At 40.2% G+C, this 21,485-nt stretch overlaps 1 protein-coding gene across 2 annotated transcripts in view; it reads left to right on the top strand.

Annotated features, from left to right (window-relative positions):
- SYT12 (synaptotagmin 12) overlaps positions 1-21,485 on the top strand; it is a 69,866-nt gene that overhangs the window by 24,418 nt on the left and 23,963 nt on the right. For both annotated transcript variants that reach the window (XM_075836989.1, XM_075836990.1), the window contains exons 4-5: positions 2,540-2,899; positions 20,778-20,993. In XM_075836989.1, the coding sequence (XP_075693104.1) occupies positions 2,540-2,899; positions 20,778-20,993 (576 nt within the window). The remainder of the gene's footprint in view (positions 1-2,539; positions 2,900-20,777; positions 20,994-21,485) is intronic.

The raw sequence follows: 21,485 nt of genomic DNA, 5'->3' as shown, positions 1-21,485 counted from the left end.
CCTTGGAGAATTTGTAGTAGGTGGGACCTTCCGTTTTGGAGATGCCCTGACGCAGTCATCTAGTTAACACACTTTGTCAAGTTGCTCAGATCTTCACTTTTGCCCATTTTTCTTGATTCCAACACATCAACTTCAAGAACTGACGGTTCACTTGCTGCGTAATATATCCTCCTCCAATTGACAGGCAACATTGCAACGAGATAATTAATGTTATTTACTTCAGCTGTCAGATGTAAACGCAGTTTGGTTTTGGAGCAAAAACGGCGCAGTTTCAGAATATTGGTGCATTTTTGCCACGATTTTTCGTAACCACAGTGATATTCATGGCAAAAAAAAGTCACAAAACCTGCCCTAGTGAATACACGCTAAATGTTATGGTTAAACGGTTTATAAAGATCAAAGGTAGAAGTCTTTTTATCTGTGCACAGCATGTATTGTGGCCATCTAAGCATATATTAGAGGACTTCAGCTTCCACTAATAGAACATCATGCATTCTTTATTGGTTCATTATAGTAATGCCCTGTCCCGGTTGCCAGTCAATATTTGTCTCTTTATTTTGACAGAAGACTCTTTACATTCTTACTCAGTATTAGCCTTATTGCTATTCAGTCTTCACTATCACCTTAGAGCGCTTCTTTTTGTAAGACACTGTTAGATTTACCTCTATATATTTACAGGTAACCAGGACTAGGTCATTTAGAAAGCTACTTTATCTTTTATACAGTTCATTATATTTTTCTTTCTCGGAAATGTCCTTGCTATGTTTTATTTATCAAGTGAGGAAGCTGTAGTGTAAAACAGATCCTGGATTTCTTTTATTATAGCCTATTTAGTTATACGTTTGCACTGAATTATAGAGCCAAAAATCCCAAGGTGTGTAGAATAATATAGCTGGAATTTAAAGGCATTGTCTCGCCACAACAACCCTTGTCCATATTTTATATTAGGGCATATGGATGTCAGTAGGACCCCTGTTCAGGACCCCCTTCTATGAGCCAGAATGGAAAGCACTGGCCACAGCAGTGAAGTGCCACCCATACTCACAGTACTGTCACAGTCAAATACAGACGTGGTGATGGTGAATTTAAAAGGTGAATGTGTGCCTATTTTAAATTTTTTGGCCATAAGAAACTTATACAGGGGTTATCCAAAAGGCCAGAAAAACCTCTTTCACAATCTCCACTCAAAACCTGAAAATTCTTGTGTGACTGCAGTAAACGCAATTATCCCACCACCAAGTCAACCTTAGAGACCTCAAGAATGATGAGATATGGGGAGTTGTTTTGCAAGATCCCCATATTAGAAGTTTGGTGGTCAACATGGTTCATTGGTGTTTTTCTTTCCCAGAGTAACAAAAAAAACAAACATTATTTGACTCCATAAAGGCTATGTACACCTTTAAAAAAATAAATTTAATATATAAAACAATGATTAAAGTGATTTTAAACAACTTTTAAATCGTTTTTTTATTAAAAAAATATTTTACTTTTTGAGATACAGCTTCTATGTATTTTGCATACATAGATGCTGTGTCTTGCCGTAAATGCGGATTCTGTCAGGTCAGCTGGACTGATGGATCGGCTGAAAGCTGGTCCTGCGTGTCTGTGATCGTTATTAGCTGGAGAGACACAGGACCAACTTTCAGCCGAGCCGTCAGTCCAACTGACCTGACAGAATCGGCTTTGATGGCAAGATACTGCTTATATATGAATACAGGATACATAGAAGCTGTATCTCAAAAAGTGAAAAAAAATTGTAATAACAAAAACAATTTAAAAGTTGCTTAAATCACCTAAAACTTTATTTAAAAAAACCAAAACGTTTCAAAGGTGTACATGTAGCCTTTAACCCTTAAGAGACACTATTTTGCTAGATAAAATAAGAAAGTCAATGATGACTACTAGTGACCATCAGCTCTCCAGTGTAGGGCTCTGCCAAATAGCTGCCCATATGAACCCATATGAGTGTGAGATGTGGGGGGAGATGTGATATTGGAGTTAACTGCAGTCACATCCGAATTTTCAAGTGGCACCGATCCGGAAAACAAACAGGGCATGGCACTATGAAGAGAACTGCAGCACGTATGTTATAGTCACCCGTTCCTGGACCTCCACCAATGACCCCTATGATTTCATGAAAGACTATTTGCACTTATTAATTAAAAATGCCTCCTGGTATTCTAGGGAGACACCCAATTTTCATTGCCCGTCACCTGGTTGCCTGGGTTAGAGGCCCCTGGGTTTGCATGAAATTTGGGTGGTATATACAATTATGGGTGGCATAATGTGCCTCTTCATCAGAGAACTGCCTGACTTCTGCAAATCACGTCAGGGTATAGTCACTGTGTAGCTATTGTCCCTCTCTGCTGAGTAAGAATGAATGTAAAGACTTCAAAAAAATATTATTTATTTTTTTAGGAAATGTATTTTTCACATTAAACGTAATGTATTTTAATCTGTATCACAATGTTACAGTTCACTTGTTGTACAATTTCATCTCTTTCTTAGATTTAAACATGATGGTGTTTTATTCCTCTAGAGAGCCGTCCAGGGAAATACAGCGGTGGCAAATCTCAATGACACCTATGAAAGTATTAATGAATTTGGCCCAATGGAATTGATCAACAGGGATGTGGAAATGACTCCCTATGGGATGTTAAGGAAATCCATCTCTACTGACTCCCTCAGCTCCATCTCTTCCATTGGAAATAACTTTGGCTCAGACTTTACTGTGGGACAGATTGAAGTCACTATGGACTATGATGTGAATTCCAACACTTTACATGTCTCTTTAATACAAGGAAAAGATCTACTGGAGAAAAAGGAAGATGGCAACTTTGAGTCTTGCTTTGTGCATATTAGCCTCCTCCCAGACGAACAAATTGTCGGCATTTCCAGAGTAAGTATACGCCAAACATATATATGTGGTAGTATGTCTCTAATTTTTTTAATCTCTTTTTCAATGTAGAATTTGTGATACACAGAATATAGCTTGTACTGTATTGTAAACTATTAAGGCATTACAACCCGTGGGTACGCAAAGGTTTATCATTGACCTGGCTATACATGGTGCAATCCTTCAACTTGGTCGAAGCAACAGATGCACTTCTGTTTGACCATATATCAAGATCCAGGGCTTTTGGAGCTATGGTCACTCACTTAGAAGTGATTTAATATTCTTTGGAGCTTTTTTTAGGAGATGATAGATAGAGAGATCCTACAGGACACACCAAAGATAATGCTGAACCCAGGGTGCAACCAACACTCAAAAATTCATAAAGACTATTATTTTCTGGTGACTGCATATACATATGCCTACCGAAGTCTCATCACCGCTTTGGGTTTTCTCTCAGGCTTTCTCCTAAGCACTATGGTATGACCAAACCTTTACTACTTCGCGAGCCACTTTCAAATATGGCAAAGCCAAACTGTATTTTCAATTAAAGATATGAAGGAGTTACATTGCTCGTACCCTAGTATTAACTAACATATATGATTTTGACACTAGTGCCAAGTTTCAATAATATTATAACATCACTGGTGCCACTAGGGCTGCCAACAGCTAGAGAGCCACATGTAGAAGATCCATGAGCTCATGTGACTTCGTAGACACTGGTTGGGGTACCCTGACATAGACAGACTGGACTTTTAGGACAAAACTAGTAGAAGACTATCATAACGTTAAGAATATAGGCCAAGATGAGTAGAGGCTGGACAAACCATAAAACGTTCAAGAAGCCACCAGTGCACAATGCAGATTTTATGAAGACCAAAAACTTGCGATGAAGGTAGTTCAACTAATTCTTCACCTAGAAATAACAGACTACATCAACTAAGGTGAAGCTAGGGAACATTCCTAAAACATATGATGAGGAGAAGCAAAATCTTACATATAATCTGACTTATAAATACATAGTTTGAAATATAAGAGATTCGACTGAGTGACATAGTCTGGAAAATATATGGAGTTGGCACCTTGCACCTTATAAATTGAATTCTTCATATTTCACATATTACCCCATGATTTCTGCACTGAATAAGTGAGTTTACCGAGCTACTTGGTGAAAGGGGCACAGCACCTCAGCCCCCTCATTTTTACAGTTGGTGGGGGAGACATGTAATAGACTTTTCGGGTAATGCCACACATAGCAGCCACCAATGCGGCAAAAATCGTGCAGGCATGCAGTTTTACTGAAAATGGTTGTGGTTTTCAAAGGATTGTTTTTGTCTGCATGGATTTTGCAGGTAAACTGTTGTGATTTGGGGTAAAAATGCCAGCGCGGTTTTCAGCCACATCGTGGTTGCACTTTGGGCTAACACCAGCCAGAACGTGTAGCCTTACCCTTAGTCCCCAGGAAGTGATAAAGAGCGTACCTTTATAGCAGTGGATAAGAAGTTTCCTGTACAGGTTCCTGGACAGTCATGAAAGCAGCTGCCCGGGACCTGAGTATACAAGCAGGCTGCCCCGGCACCCAGGGATCTCCTGATTGGTGGTCACCACGTAAGTGGGACTTGGGTGGGCACCTACACTCTGGTCAGTAGCCAAATTTTCAGCTTGTGTCTGGAGTTATTTTTGCAGTTAATCTGGATCCAACCACAATTGTCATTTCCATAGATTTTTTTATTTTGCATTCAGTACTATTTACATACAATGGCTTCCAGGTCCGGAATAGAGAAGTGGATGATTTGCATGACTTATTTATCCTCTTTGCATTTACTTAGGACCATTCAGTTACATGTCCCTGAGTGTTGAGCCCTACATTCATTACATCGCCCTCTTAAAACTCCCACCTGCTTCCATGTTGAAAGACATTGCAGTAGAGAAATATAGAAAGCTACTGAATCGTATAGACAAGCAGAGGAGAAACAGTCAGATCGTCCTTGGGGAATACTGCTTGCCAGGCTTCCAGCATCCCAGTGTGCTGCGTGGGTGTATGTGCTACAACTTTAATATGGTAGATACTCATTAAAATATGACAGTAGAAAATCCTGTCAAGCTCTATTTCTATACCGCAGGATTTTTTCCACGACGGTCCTTTTCATTATGATAAATAAAGCAGTACAAGCGACTACAAAACAAGTCTCGCAGGCGACGTACTAATAACAAGCAGTTTTTTAACCTCTTATTGCTAAGATGAAAAGAGAACACTCTAAGGCCTCATGCCCACTTCAGTTATTTTCCTCAGGGTGCTTTCCATTTTTTAACTGATAGCACCCTGACACATTCATTTCAAAGGGGCCATGCTCACTTCCGTTGTTTTAACTGAACCATGTGGTCGTTCCGTCAAAAATAGGACAGGTCCTACTCCTGCCCGTTTTTGACGGAACAGTCTCTGTATTTTCATTGATTTGGTCCGTGAAACAACGGACTGCACACGGAAGCCATCCGTGTGCGGTCCGTATTTCACCGATCCGTCATTAGCGGCCGTACAAGTGTGCATGAGGCCTAAAACATTTTTGAGTCTGAAATATTCTAATATTCTCTTATTTACTTTTATAGCATATCAACTACCGACTAATTTATTAGTGCTACGACTAGTGGATATTCCCAAAAAGTCTTCGGAAGGAATACCTTTTTATTGCATATATTCGACAATATTTAGAAAATGTTAAATTGCGGCTTCAGGAACATTTTAGGGAATTGATAAATCCCAGTCTAAAACCAAGAAGAACATATGTATCCTGCTGGGTATGTCTGCATTATACTGCATTAGGCATTGATGCTCCATGTGTTCTGTACAGAGCACTGATGGTCTGGTCCCGGGTGCAACGTAATTCTCAAAATACCGGTGCCTGCTGTATCCTTAGGTGGCACTTTCCATATTCCCTTGCTATACTTTTCTATTGATCTGAGTCTAGAGTCTAAATAACAAGTGAATACAGAATGCACCAACTAGAGCCACCAAACTATTGAGAGTAACATTGCAACCAGAATCAAACAATTAATATTCAATACTGAAAAATAGAGCACCAATAGCTAGGCTTTCCATAATCTGGGGCAAAGAGTCCTTTAGCCCTATATCTAAATACCCAGATAAATGCAGAATGGGTTGTTGGAGCCCCCTGGCACTCAGCACATGGGGGGCATGCCACTCCAGCTCTCCCCTAGTTACACCCACAATTTACTCAGCAGGAGGAGTTCTTCTTGACCTTAGATTATAACCCCTATACAATATCATTATGAGAATTGCTCTCCTGGGAATAATCCCATAATAATATGCAGGGCTACAGTGCTCTGGAGAGCCATCAAACTGTAGATAAACATTATAAATACTTGTCAAATTGGCCATACATGATGAAGAATTACATTTTAATGAACATATGGCCAGCTATCGATATCACACAAGGAGATTCTCCGATAGAAAAGGGGATTAAACCTACTTTGTAGTAAGGATGGTGTAAGAATCAAGAGATGTCTCATTGACCATACAGTAGGTGCATCGGAGCGTAAGTAGCATTTACCTGTATTAGCCATTTCTGGACTTCTATCGGTCATCTGTCAATACAGTCAATACCCTCCTCTCCATTGAAGTTTGTTACTTTTGCTGGTCTATGCACTCGCTATCTATTTTGTTGTAATGATTTTAGGCAAAAGTGAATTCATGAAGAGCAAAACAATATTCTATTCCCTATTCTAAAATAATCTGGACAATAAGTGCAATAAAGTGCATGGTAGTGAGAGGGGGGTATTTATTTAAACCTATCAGGATCAGTTTGCAACAGCAGAGAACGTAAAGAAGCTTAAAATTTTTATGACTTATAAAATGAAAATCCCTCAAGGAATGACACACTTTTCTCCTATGAGGTGTAAATTGATTTACGGAGTTCTCCGAGAAGAGTTAGTCTTGGATATAGATATGTAGTATGTAATAAAACATAATTGAAATGAAGGTTTAATTAAAAACGCATATGACTGAAGAATCCTCTTTGCTCTGTAAAGTGGTTTTCTGACTAATGACGTCTCAGTCATGCCAATGAGATGTCATAAAAGATGAATGGTGGTCCAGCAACTGGGACCTCCACCCATCTGGTATCACATTCCCTGTTTTCACTGGAGAAGTGGCCACACATGCATATTCACTATCTATTGAAATTAATGTCATGTAATGAAACTCTGGGAATTACTGGTCACCTCTCTTCTAAAACAGAAAATGGGACCTCCTCATACTCAACATTGGTGGGACAATCAGCTGCCAAACCACCATGGATTATGACGAGTCTCATTGACGTGATATCCAAGAAGTCCAAGGTGTGGACAAATACTTTTTTATATCACTAGCATACACAAAATCTTGTGTTACCTTGGAAGTCCTGGATTATTTATACTGTGGATTTGTGATGAAGTTAAAGGCTATGTACACCTTTTGAAATCGTTTTTTGTTTTTTTTTTTTTCAATAAAAACGTCTATCAGTTTGTTTGGTGTAACTTTCTAAATATTTATTCAAAATTATTTTTACTTTTTGAGATACAGTAGCTTTGTTTTCTGTCTACAGAGCAGCCATATCTAGTTTCTGAAACCTGTATCCGTCGGGTCCGCGGGACTGACGGGTTCAGTGACAGCGCGGGACTTGCATGTCTCTGACACGAAGGATCGAACTGTTACCGTTCACATCTACGTTCATAACTGAACCGGTCAGTGCCGCTGACCTGAAGGATTTAGGTCTAAGCGCTAGATACAGCTGCTCTGTATACAAGATACAAAGCTGCTGTATCCCAAAAAGTAAAAATAATTTTTAATAAAAAGTATTTAGAAAGTTGCACCAAACAAACGGATAAACATTTTTGTAAAAATAAAAAATTATTTCGAAGGTGTACATAGCCTTTGAGAGTAAGGGTATGTGCACACACACTAATTACGTCTGTATTTGACGTACGTATTTCGGCCGCAAGTACCGGACCGAACACACTGCAGGGAGCCGGGCTCATTGCATCATACTTATGTACGATGCTAGGAGTCCCTGCCTCTCTGCAGGACAACTGTCCCGTACTGAAAACATGATTACAGTACGGGACAGTTGTCCTGCAGCGAGGCAGGGACTCCTAGCATCGTACATAACTATGATGCTAGGAGCCCGGCCCCCTGCAGTGTGTTCGGTCCGGGTCTTCTGGCCGAAATACGTCCGTCAATTACGGACGTATTTAGTGTGTGTGTACATACCCTAACAACACATACCGTCTAAAGGCCCAATTACACGGGACAATTATCGGTCAAACGAGCGTTCATATGAACGCCAGTTCCCAATCACTGCCCTGTGTAAACAGGGCAATCATCAGCCGATGAACGAACAAACACTGATCGGCTTGTTTATGTGGTCAATAAAATGTGTAAAAAGGGAGATGTGCTGATGGAAATATATGGGGATGAACGTTTGTAGTAACGATCGCTCGTCCCCATACGTAACTAAGCATTGCTCCTTGTGAAAGAAGCAAACAAGTGCTGATCAACGAGCTGTCTCATTGATCGGCGCTCGTTTTCACATTGGGCCGTGTAATAGTACCCTTACTGTTACTACAATGTCTCATTGACATCACCTCACTTTTTTGTTTTTTAATTCTTTACTTAGTTTTGAATATAAAAGGGAGGGAAGGGAGGGGATACAAAGCAAAAGGGGTTGAAAAAAAACTTAACAAAAAAAACATCTTACAAACAACAAAAGTAAGGGGAGAACATAAAACATTTGTCTCTGACGAAGCATTCAAGATTAATGCATCTGATACGGTAGGATTAAATCAAGAATCATCAACAAGTTTAATCGCTGCTAGATGGTGAGTCCGTGTGAGGCGACTGATAATATCTAGTGTTTAGAATAATTAATTCAAATACTGAAATTCTGTAAATTTTGACCAGTTTTCCCAAATTTTGTTATGTGTGTCTATGTTTTGATCTATTGACCATTTTGTTTTTGCAAGTGATTGAATTAAATTAACTTATTTTGTCCATTCTAATAAATGTTTCCCTCCAATTCCTAGCACTGAGAGTTTTTGCAGCATTCAATAGAAAGGGAGCGCTACAGTTTCTATTTAGTATTTTGTATGATGTGTCCATATTAAGAAGCACAAGTTCTATGATGAGAGTGATTTTAAGATTTAATCATTTACTCATGATAGTCTGGATTTTATCCCAGAAAGGTTGGACTTGAGCACAATTAAACCAAATATGAGTTAAGTTGCCTACTTCTTTGTTACATCACCAGCGAGTAGAAGAATAGTTAGAATCAATTCTATTTAACAGTTCAGGGGTCTTGTACCATCGTGAAATAATCTTGTAATTAAGTTCTTGAATTCTCGTTGAACAAGAGGAAGAATGGGAATTTTTAAGAATGTTGTTGACTATTTCTCTAGGGAAGCTTTTATTTAAAGAGGCTCTGTCACCACATTATAAGTGTCCTATCTTCTACATAATGTGATCGGCGCTGTAATGTAGATTACAGCAGTGTTTTTTATTTAGAAAAACAATCATTTTTGACTGAGTTATGACCTATTTTAGATTTATGCTAATGACTTTCTTAATAGACAACTGGGTGTGTTTTACTTTTTGACCAAGTGGGCGTTGTGGAGAGAAGTGTATGACGCTGACCAATCAGTTGACCAATCTACGTCATACACTTCTCTCCATTCATTTACTCTGCACATAGTGATCTTACTAGATCACTATGTGCAGTCACATACTCACACATTAATGTTACTGAAGTGTCCTGACAGTGAATAGACATCACCTCCAGCCAGGACGGGATGTCTATTCACAATCCCGATACTTCGGTAACATTTGTGTGATTTACAGCACAGCAAGTGTAATCTCGCTGTAAACTGTAATTTACAGCGTAATCTCGCGAGATTACGCTTACTGTGCTGGGAATCCCACACAAACGTTACCGAAGTGTCGGGATTGTGAATAGACATCACGTCCTGGCTGGAGGTGATGTTTATTTACTCTCAGGACGCTTCAGTAACGTGTGTGTATGTGGCTGCACATAGTGATCTAGTAAGATCACTATGTGCAGAGTAAATGAATGGAGAGAAGTGTATGACGCTGATTGGTCTATTAAGAAAGTCATTAGCATAAATCTAATATAGGTCATAACTCCATCAAAAATGATCGTTTTTCGAAATAAAAAACATTGCTGTGATCTACATTACAGCGCCGATCACATTATGTACAAGATAGGGCATTTATAATGTGGTGACAGATTATGTGACGAATTAATACTATTAAAGTAATATGTCATATGTGGTGATAAAAAGTCAGAGAAAGATTTAAAGTATGACATGGAGAAGCCATCTGGGCCAGGGCTTTTCGCTTTTGGGCTAGATTTAATAGCATTATAGATTTCCTTGGTTGTGAATTGGGAGAGTAATGAATCATATTGCTCACAAGTAACCTGGGGCAAACTTATTTTATCCAGGATCTCCTTTACCTTTTGCTCCTTTTCGCTTATTGAATTTTTTTAAATGATATAGTTCTGAATAGTGAGTACAGAAGACCTCCGCTATATATATATATATTTTTTTTTTTTCATAGACCGTTCTTGTCCTTGATTTTGGGTATGTATGTGGGAGAGTTTCTTTTTTTAATGAGAGAGGCTAATCTTTTCCCACAAAACGCGCCAAAAAACAGCCGAAAATGCCTCCCATTGATTTCAATGGGAGGCAGAGTTTTTTTTTTTCCAAGAGCGAAAAAAACGGCTCGCGGGAAAAAGAAGGGACATGCCCTATCTTTGGGTGTTTACGTCTCTGACCTCCCATTGACATCAATGGGAGGCAGAGAAAGCGTATTTCGCTGCGTTTTATGCCTGCGGCGCACAATGGCCGTGGGCAAAAAATGCTGCGAAAAACGGCGAGCAGGCAGAGGAAAATCTGCCTCAAAATTTCCGATGGAATTTTGAGACCGATTTTCCTCCTGCAAAAAACTGTGTGAACCCAGCCTTAAGCAGATTTTTAAGTTCTAGTCTTAAGTTAAATAAATATTTTTCTAGTCTAGTACACAAGGATTTTTTGTGTTGAAGTTCTATTTTTTTTAATTTGCAGTAACAGATCCACAATTCTTTTATATTTTTGTTTCTTTTTCCTAGAGCCCAATTCAATTAGGTGACCTCTTATTACAGCTTTATGAGCTTCCCAAGTGTTCGAGTTACAATTATTGTCAGGGCAATTGTCTTGAAAGTAATGTTGAATGTGTGTAAGTATATGATGTTTGTCTTGCTTATTTATTAATAAACTACCATTTAGTTTCCAGTTAAATTGGCGTTTGCTTTGGTTTTCAGACATGGCAAGTTTATGAACAAGTGGCGCATGATCAGAGATTGTGAATGAACCATATGTGGCTTGTTTTATGGAGCCAATTAAAGAGTGTGAGATGAATATGTAATCTATTCTCGAGCATTTCTTATTAACCGCAGAGAAGAAGGAGTAGTCTTTGCCAAATGGGTGGAGGGTTCTCCATACATCTACCAGTTGGGCTTTTGACAGTATTTGCTTGATCAATTTAAGCTTTTTATATGAAATGGTGGAGGAATTGAATGATGTATCTAATGGGGTTTCCAGGGGTGTGTTAAAATCCCCTTCTAGTATCAATTCTCCTTCCTTAAATTTATCTAATTGTAGAGATATTTTGTTAAAAAATGTATCCTGTGATATATAGGGCGCAAGTGTGAGAAGTTTACCGTACACTATTCCCTTAAGGAAAACAATTTTTCCTTCTGGGTCTGAGATGACATCTTTAAAGATAAAAGGTGTGTTCTTGTTTATAATTATTGCTACCCCTTTGGATCTCCGTGTTCTTTTTGGGAGATTTACTGTTCCTGGTCTGGTCTATGTTGTATTTCTTTGAAGGTTTACCCATAATGATGTGTTTCCTAGTGTAACTTGTTGGGAGAAATATTCAGCTTTTATTTTTAGGTCCAGCATTGTATGTATAGTGAGATCGTTTTTTATAGTTTTTTTTATTTTTTAGAAAGGCCTTCAGTGAGAAGGGTTCTGCTGTTGGTTGCGTTAGAACCTAATCTGAGGAGTCAGGGGCGATATCCTGGATAATACCTCCTTGTTTTTGAATTTTGAGTTTATCTTTTATGGATTTTCTGGATCTGCGTCTAATGAGATCTAGTTCAGTCCACAGTATTATCTCCCAACTAGGTTAAAGCAAGTTGGTATGCTGTTGGTAATAGACCTCTCCTATTGCGTCTGTTAAAACACTCCTCGTGTACCCAGCTTTCTGTGAGTCTTCTCTGAGTGAACAGCCTGTCTGTCTTCAAATCACAGATTTCTTTTTCCGATTAAGCCAATTTTGGGCTTAAATTGTGCGGCAGGTGATGCTCTTGCCGACTGTTACCACAAAACCCTCAATACAGAATTGTAGAAGGGAGGATTGCTCTGGATACAGTCTGCTTCCTGGGAGCTCACTAGGAATGCATCCTTCTCGATCTGCTGCTAGCCATGCCCCCAACTGTACCTCACTTCTGAGTAAAGGTAGGGCCCCTGAGTTACTGGGCTCTATACTTGCTGCAATGCCTTCTACCTTGATTGTTAGACTTATGGTATGTAGGTTTAGGCATGCATGCCCCCTCAGAGAGTTATTACTTGCACAGGTTCCCTGGCAGCATATGCCAACCGTTGCTCGGGACCTGAACAATCAGCCACAGTGAAGAAGACCTCATGGCTCTCCAGAATGGTGGGAAACAGGGTAAGTGTAACTTCGGAGGAGGAATAGGCATGTTCTCTTTGGAAAAAAGCGGCATTTGCGGATTTTTCCCTGAGGGTCACTCTTTTGCAGGGCCTGATGCTTCTGAAATGGTTGTGACCCTAGAAGTTCCATTTCCTGAAGTTTTATTGGACCTAAGAAATTTTGGGGGAAAATATACTAGTTTGTCATGAAGTTGGTTTGTAACTTTCTAGCTGTTGATTCTTATGTTTCTTTGTGGCTTCTTATGACAAAGCTTCTAAGTGGAACTGATCTTTTCATCTGTAAAAGCAGGTTCTTCTATTTTTCAGTGAAGCGACAGGTTCTTCATAGCAGGTGGAAGTCACCTGAAATATGTATTTAAATTAATTGAGAATAAGCCCACGAGTGCCGCAGAAATTGTTCAATATATTTTAAAAGTGTCAGATCATTTATATTAAAATTGAACATTATCCTATCATCTGTGTAGTGTGAATCCAAAGAGACCTTGAAGTGACGGCTGTTTCAAGGATGTGAAGAATACTGATCATTGCAGTCTGTACTTCTGTTCTGTTCTCTCCATTGACCTTATACAGTGAGAAAGCAGTGTAATCCTATTGTTACAGTTCACAGCTCATATTTTCTATTTACTAATGGATGGGGTGACATTTCCATCCATTACTCAACTGTTTCCAATCCATTATTCTATCTTTAATGATGGAGAAATCTAGGCATCGTCAGTGATCCATTTTTTCCAAATTATCTACGACTCCACTTCCTTTGCTCTAAGCCTGTCAAAAGGGTAGATACACAATGGACCCCTGCCATGCCAAGAACCAGTGCAACCAAACAAATCTGCAGGGCTAATGCCAGACTGACATCCAGTCCATTGCCCACAATTACTTCTGACCCAGGGATGTCCTCCTAGAAGAATAAAGTGCCAGGGCTATAACGTATGAAGAGGTAATAAGCAGCGGAGCTGTCTGTTTTTTGCAATATTTTTCTGGGTGTGATCAAGAAATTAAAGGGTGTGGTTATGCAAATATAGATTATGGGAAGTTATTGAATCATTTCTGGACTCCACAGTAATGCAAAAAAAAATATAAAAAATCTGGTGCATTTTTTTAAAACTAAGTCACATACAATTCGCAAGCGGAATCGCAAGATAAATTGACATTCTGCAGATTTTAAAATACGCAGCGCAGATCCATTTAGGTGTAGAAAAAATCCACAAAGTCTGGATGAGATTTCTTGAAATCTCATTTACTTTGCTGTTACTATATTATGGTGCGGATTTGCAAAACGAAAATCTGCGCGGCAAATCCGCACGTAATATGCATCGTGTGCATTTGGCCTAATAGTTCCCTACACAGTAATATGCCCATCTTTGTGCCAACACAATAAAAATGCCCCCTTATTGTCTCTTCACAGTAATAATGCTCCATTACTGCCCCTTTACAGTAGCAGTGCAACGTAGTAAAAGTGCCTCCTTAGTGCTCCCTACTTAGTAAAGAGCATCCTTAGTGCCCCTTCAGAGTAAATTAAGCTTTCTTATTGCCACTACACAATAATAGTGTCCCCTTGCTGTTCCTACACATTAATAATGCCCCCTTACTATTCATACACAGTAATAGTGCCCCCTTTGTACCCCTACTTAGTAAAAGTGTCCCCTTAATGCCCCTACACAAAGTAATACTGCCCCCTTAGTTCCATCCAATTTGTAATGCTGCCCCCTTAGTTTCCCAACTTAGTAAAAGTGCCCTACAACAAGCCATGAGTAAAGACGCAGTTCGCATCTGAAACGCGTAGGCACCGCCTATATTTTCAACTACCCGTTGTATTCTGGAACACTCTCTGCTGATTTTAAAATATTATTCTGGAATAAAACTTGGAAGAAGTTTCCTATTTTAACCGACACATCAGTTTCAGCGCATGGATCCATGCTTTATCTTCCTTTAATTCAATGAATACTCGGCTAACCCCACTCCCACGATGAACGGAGCTGCTCAGGCTACAGACCTTTTCCAGCAGGTCTGAAGTGGCCTGTGGCCGATGAAAGCAAACGGCGGAGAAGGCAGCTGATGGCTCCCTGCTCCATCATAGTAATTAACTGTATGCCACATCCTGAAAACGTGGATACAGTTGAAAATGAAGCTGAGCTATGCTGTTTCCGTAACTACCATAGAAGTGAATTGCAGTTACGGAAGCAGCATTGCCCAATGCCATATAAGAAGAAATCAGTGCTATAGATGACATCTGGGCCCTGTTACCGATTTTGCATAGTTAGCTTCAAATTATGCCTCTGATGATAAAGCTCCGCTTCAATGTGTTGCTGCTATAGGCCCATGCTGTACCCCGACCCTGATGAGCGACCAATATCTACTCTACATGTAACCTGAGCCAATACCGCATGACTACACTACTAGACAATATGGATGTTTAGTGGAATACTTTGTGATAACGTTATCTCTTGTGTTGATAATATCCTTGGAATTATCTCTGTGTTGGTAGTCACCATCCTGGGGCTTTGTTTTACCGTGACAATCTGTTTTGACTCATCCATTTCTACTTTTATGGCGCATTGGATAATCTAATCCTGATCCATATCCAGACACTGTACAATATGTATCCCTCTTGTTTATACACAAACAGTGTCATTCTGCTATTTAGCTTGTACCTTTAGCTGGGATTACCACAGTAGGAGTCAGTAATCATTGCTTCATTACAAGCTTAGCCCAATCAATACAGTAAATGGACAGGCGGGCTGATATAGCATGGTTGCAGAAAACGGTTGCATCTTAAGGGGGATTTAATTAAACTGACCTTGTATACTGCAAACCGAAGCAATTAGAGAGATTAATGTACTACTCATGCTTAAAGGGAAACACCGAGAATATTAAATGGCAGAACTCCCACATTATCTGTACCTATAGGCTGTTGGGTTGTGTAAGGGTATGTTCACACGGCCTATTTACGGACGTAATTCGGGCGTTTTTGCCCCGAATTACGTCCAAAAATAGCGCCTCAATAGCGCTGACAAACATCTGCCCATTGAAAGCAATGGGCAGACGTTTGTCTGTTCACACGAGGCGTAATTTATGCGCCGCTGTCAAATGACGGCGCGTAAATAGACGCCTGCGTCAAAGAAGTGACCTGTCACTTCTTTGGCCGTAATTGGAGCCGTTATTCATTGACTCCAATGAATAGCAGCGCCAATTACGTCCGTAATGGACGCGGCGTTCAAGCGCCTGCACATGCCGTTACGGCTGAAATTACGGGTATGTTTTCAGCCTGAAACATCCCCGTAATTTCAGCCGTTACGGACGCCCTCGTGTGAACATACCCTCAACCTAACTGATTTTGTAATGTACTGGTGGCATTTCTTGGGTCTCCTCGTCTTCTTTTTGTGCAATTCCAAAATTCTGTGTGGACTTATTTCTTAATATATCTTAATAAATTTATAGCGACTGAAGCTATGGATAAATATCACCAAAGCACCTGCATTGACATAGATTTTGTCTGCATGGAGCCACCACTAGGGGGAGCTTAGGACCTTACTGCATACTGTTATTGAGTTCAATGTATAAGCTGTATGCAGTAAGCTCCACCTAGTGGTGGTTGTTGGCAGCCACCAAAATCACTTAAAAGGTTTGTCCTGTTTTAGCAAATTAATGTTTATTTTTTGTAATTAAAAGTTATACAGTTTTCCAATACACTTTCTATATTAATTCCTCATTATTTTCAAGATCTCTGCTTGTTGTTATTCAGTAAGAACCTTTATTGTTTACTTCCAGTGGATGAAATTCTGTCCATGGTCATGTGATGGACACACAGGTGCTGGAATCATTAGTAGACACAGCTCTCATACACATACTGTAACTGTAACGAGCCATGCAGCTGTGTGTCCATCACATGACCATGGACGGAATCTATCCACTAGAAGTAAACAATGAATGTTCCTACTGAATAACAACAAGCAGAGATCTTGAAAACCGTTAGGAATTGATATAGAAAAAAAAATGGGAAAATTGTATAACTTTATACAAAAAAATAACATTAATTTGCTAAAACTGGACATAGACTTTAAGTTTATGTCTATGCAGGGGATTTTGAGCTTTGTATTAGAAAAACAGAACTTCAACCAATATAAAGATACATTAAGAAATTAAAGGCTATGTAAACCTTCGAATGGCATTTTTTTAAAATAAAAAGGTAAATTAGTGTGTTTGGTTCAACTTTATAAATAGTTTTTATTAAAAATATTTGTAACTTTTTGAGATCCAGCGCTTTGTATCCTGTATACGGAGCCGCTGTATCATTCACTATGACCTGAATCCATCAGTCCCGCAGATCTAAGTTCTGATCTTAGATATGATAGATTACAGGTAAATCCTGTGTGTGAGGGAACTCGTCAGTCCCGTGGACCTGACGAGAGCAGGATTTAGCGACGATACAGCTGCTCTGTATAGAGAATATAGAGCAGCTGTATCTCAAAAAGTAAAAATAATGTTTAATAAAAACTATTCATAAACTTGCACCAATCACACTGACCTTTTTTATTTAAAAATGCAAAGGTTGACATAGCCTTAATCATCACCAAATTTTTAACTTATTTAGATAAGACAGTATAATTTAGATTAAATCGGAGAAAAGTTTAGAAGAAAGCTTTTGTACCTGTCTCTTGGATCCAATCACTGTTTGGGGGGAAGCAGATGACACATGCACCAAAAATGCTGATGCAAAACTGTAATTTTCTACTCTTTTCAACCATTTCTGACTTGCCTTATCTTGACCACTTACACAGGTAAGAGATGTTAAGTGACAACCACATATGGAAGATATTACAGTGCCCAAAGAGGTTGTCATAGGCCCATAACTGTATTATACTTCATGTCACCTACTGGTCTACCTATGTTTCAGTTTTCACCATAGTTCTGACATGCTATTCATGAACCGGTAGATCAGGATGAACAGTTTTATAGGTCCTGCCTTCATAAGTATTGACAGATTTACTTATCGTCCATAAAAAATGCTGCATATGTGTCTGCAATCAAGACCGCCAACAGGAATAGCTCTCTAACTGGGGGCGCTCTTGGAAGTTGTTGAGTTATGTCCATTGATCACCGTTCCAGATATCGTGATTTTCATTGGAAATCCATGTAAATATACATAATTTATTAATTCTATGTCCTTTTAGATAACGTTAATTCACCATCATTAGCATTTACACTGTGAAAGGAGCTTTTAGTCTACAGAGGTTGTTCCATTTACAGAGGTTTGCACTTATTATATATAACCTCATTCCTCTTCTGTATTCCCTCTACTACAACATCCTTTTGTCTTTTAAAGTATGCAGGAGCCGCAGAGATTTAAACAGCGGGCAGCAAGATAGTTAAAACCCGGCAACATATGACAGATAATCCCCCATCTCTGCAGGAAATCCCAGTTGCATCAATTTGTTCCTTTTGGAAATATTCATTGCTTGACTGAGTTTGCTGCATCAGATGCTGATCTCTAAGGGCGGGTTCACACATGGCGGAATTCCACTTAAATTCCGCTGCGGACACTCCGCAGCGTTAATCCGCAGCGGAGCCGTTTCTCCATTGACTTTCACTTTAATTTAGCAGTGTTCGTTTACACGATGCGTACAATTCCGCTGCGGAGCATAGGCTGCGGAGCGGAATTTGGTGTCCGCAGCATGCTCTGTCTGTTGCGGAGCAGTGGCGGACTCATGGCGGAATTTCTCCATTGACTTCAATGGAGATTCTAAGTTCCGCAATGAAGTCCGCAGCTGTCATGCACATGTCATGTGTGCTGCGGATGCGTCTTGCTTTTTTAACTTGACATTTCTTCATTCTGGCTGGACCTAGGTATTTCTAGGTCTACAGCCAGACTGAGGAAGTCAATGGGGCTCCCGTAATGACGGGAGCGTTGCTAGGAGACGTCTGTAAATAGTCACTGTCCAGGGTGCTGAAAGAGTTAAGCGATCGGCAGTAACTGTTTCTGCACCCGGGACAGTGACTACCGATCCCAATATACATGTATCTGTAAAAAAACATATAAGTTCATACTTACCGAGAACTCCCTTCGTCTGTCTCCAGTCCGGCCTCCCAGGATGACGTTTCAGTGTAAGTGACGGCTGCAGCCAATCACAGGCCAAGCACAGGCTGCAGCGGTCACATGGACTGGCGCGTCATCCAGGGAGGTCGGGCTGGATGCCGAAAGAGGGACGCGTCACCAAGACAACGGCCGGTAAGTATGAAAATCGTTTACTTTCACTAGGGAAAGTGCTGTCCCTTCTCTCTATCCTGCACTGATAGGGAGAAGGGAAGCACTTTTCCCGCAGTCTGCAGCAGCTAGTCCGCATCAATGTACTGCACATTTTGTGCAGATCCGCTGCAGAATCTGCAACGCAGATTCTGTGCGGCATCGATGCGGACAGTTGCGGAGGAATTCCGCCATGTGTGGTCATGCCCTTAAAAATAAAAGAGACTTACAGCGCAGAATACAAAGGCTGATTGGCGAGAAATACTGAACTCTCACAGCCATATATCTTAGCAGGGCCGGACTGGCCATCTGGCATTTCTGGCAAATGCCAGATGAGCTGGTGTACAGTGGGCTGTTTGACTGCCACCAACAGTTTCTTTTAAGGGGGTTTTCAAAAAGATCATAAATTATCACCAATCTTCTTATCGCTAAGGGCCCCACCGCTGGGACCCCCACCGATCGTGAGAATGAGGGTCCTGAATTTCCAGATCCTCCTCATTGCTCCACCGCAGGACATTGAATGGAGCGGTGGTCAATCTTGCGCACTGCCGGCCATTCAATGTCCATGGGAATGACGAGTACAGCGCTCGGCTCTTTCCGTCATTATCATAGTCAGTAAATAGAGTGGCGGGTGCTCGACTGCAGCTCCATTCAAGCTCCTCATTGTGGGGGTGCAGTGAGTAGGATCTGGGGGATTCAGAACCCTCGTTCTCACTATGGGTGGGGGTCCCAGTGGTGGAAAATTATCCTGTGGATAGGTGATAATTGATTATTTTGGAAAAACCCAATTAATTATAGCTGCGGACTGGGTGTCTGATCAAACTCATGTATAAGCGGCCGCTAATACTCAGGGAGATGCCGAGGGGAAGAAGTGGAATGAAGTTTGCTGCCTCCATACAATCGAGCAGCAATTAAGTGGCAAAAAGGAAGCAGTGCATCCAGAAGGGAAGAGTCTGCGCTTCAGCCCAGCATTGGTTACTTCACTGTTTGGTCCGTGGGGGTGAAGTTGCATCGGCATCATTTCTCAGACATCGTTTGATAAGAGCCTGTAAGCAGCCACTGGACCTGGAATACAGCAGCCGCTCAGCAGTGCCACTCTTTTTATTACGGTCTACAGTAAACTCATATATTCTATAGATTCATTACACACAGAGTTATCTATTTCCAGCTTTTTTTTATTTTAATGCTGATGATTATGTCAAACAGTTAATGAAAACCCCAAATTTAGTCTCAGAAAATTTGAATATTGGGTAAAAGAAAAAACAAGTGTTTGCGCCTCACAAGACACTTATGAAACGCTTCTAGAAAAGGGGCGTGGCTTAAAATAAAAGTGCCCTAAAATTGTGTCACAAAGAAGTGACATAAACTAAGCCAACCAAGTGGTGATGTAAGGAAAAGAAAAGAGTCTAGCAACACCAGGATGTGCCAAATTTATCATACAGCGTGCACCACTAAATTTGGCACATCTTCGTACTGCCTGGTCTAAGTTTACGCTGTCGTAAAGTTGGACAGCATTAGTAAATCTGACCCATTGCTTTTTGTATGTAAGTCTGTACTCATCCACAGCTTCTTCTGAAGACTTCTGAGCTAACATCTCCCGGGAGTCCCTGCTGGTTCAGTGTCCTTGTGAAAGCATACTAATTTGCACCTTGAGAAGTGCCTTTCCTTTTCACCAGCCTCACTACTTTAGTCTGATAGAGAAAAAAAAAACAAAGCATTATAATTTGTCACTTACTTTGTGTTTCAAAACAATGCAGGATATTTTGAATATTCCAGGGGAGAACTCCGTATTTCTTCCAGCAGAATTGCCATTAAGCGTCTCTTTTTAACATGTGCATAAAATATTTCTTTTGGCAGATACAGAGAAATGCATATTCAGTCTTATTTGATGAAAAGTTTTCCATTCCTCTCGATCCGCTGGCACTGGAAGAAAACAGCCTGAGGTTTTCTATTTTAGCGATAGATGGTGATGAAAGGAATGTCAGCACAGGAGTAGCAGAGCTGAAGTTATCAGACCTGGATTTGATTGTGCGACCTTTCAATACATGGATATACCTCCAAGACGTCAATAAGGTGAGTTAATTTTGGGGATTTTCTAAGGCTTTACTATTTAGCTTTAGCAATGTAAATTAAGCAATTAAATGCAGTCATTTTGACCTAAAAAAGTCACAGAGAGGTTTTACGTGATCATTTGTTGGGAGACTTTCAAGGTACTTTCAAAGGCGATCCATCAAAATGGTGCAAGGGGATGGGGGAGGGGGAAATTGCGTATACAGCTGTGTTTTCAATGAAAATTTGGTAACGGACAAGTCAATGAATATGTTGACAAGACTATGAATTTCAGGCGGTCATCAGGGCTAGTGCATTTGTAGATTTGTCTACCATCTTCCCAAATATCAGAAACCAAAGATTTCCTCTAGTAAAGTCAAGGCGATGTTGATTGAAATGCAAAAACTGTAACAGGACCCCACTTACCATGTGCCCTATAATACGGGTGTCTTCTTATGTGGCAAAGGGACCTATAAGCCTCCTCGGGCAGCAAGGCCCATGGGCGATTACTACCCC

The sequence above is a fragment of the Rhinoderma darwinii genome, chromosome 9 (assembly GCF_050947455.1).
Source record: "Rhinoderma darwinii isolate aRhiDar2 chromosome 9, aRhiDar2.hap1, whole genome shotgun sequence".
Lineage (NCBI taxonomy): Eukaryota > Metazoa > Chordata > Amphibia > Anura > Rhinodermatidae > Rhinoderma > Rhinoderma darwinii.
This window is presented reverse-complemented; position numbering and strand designations above follow the sequence as displayed.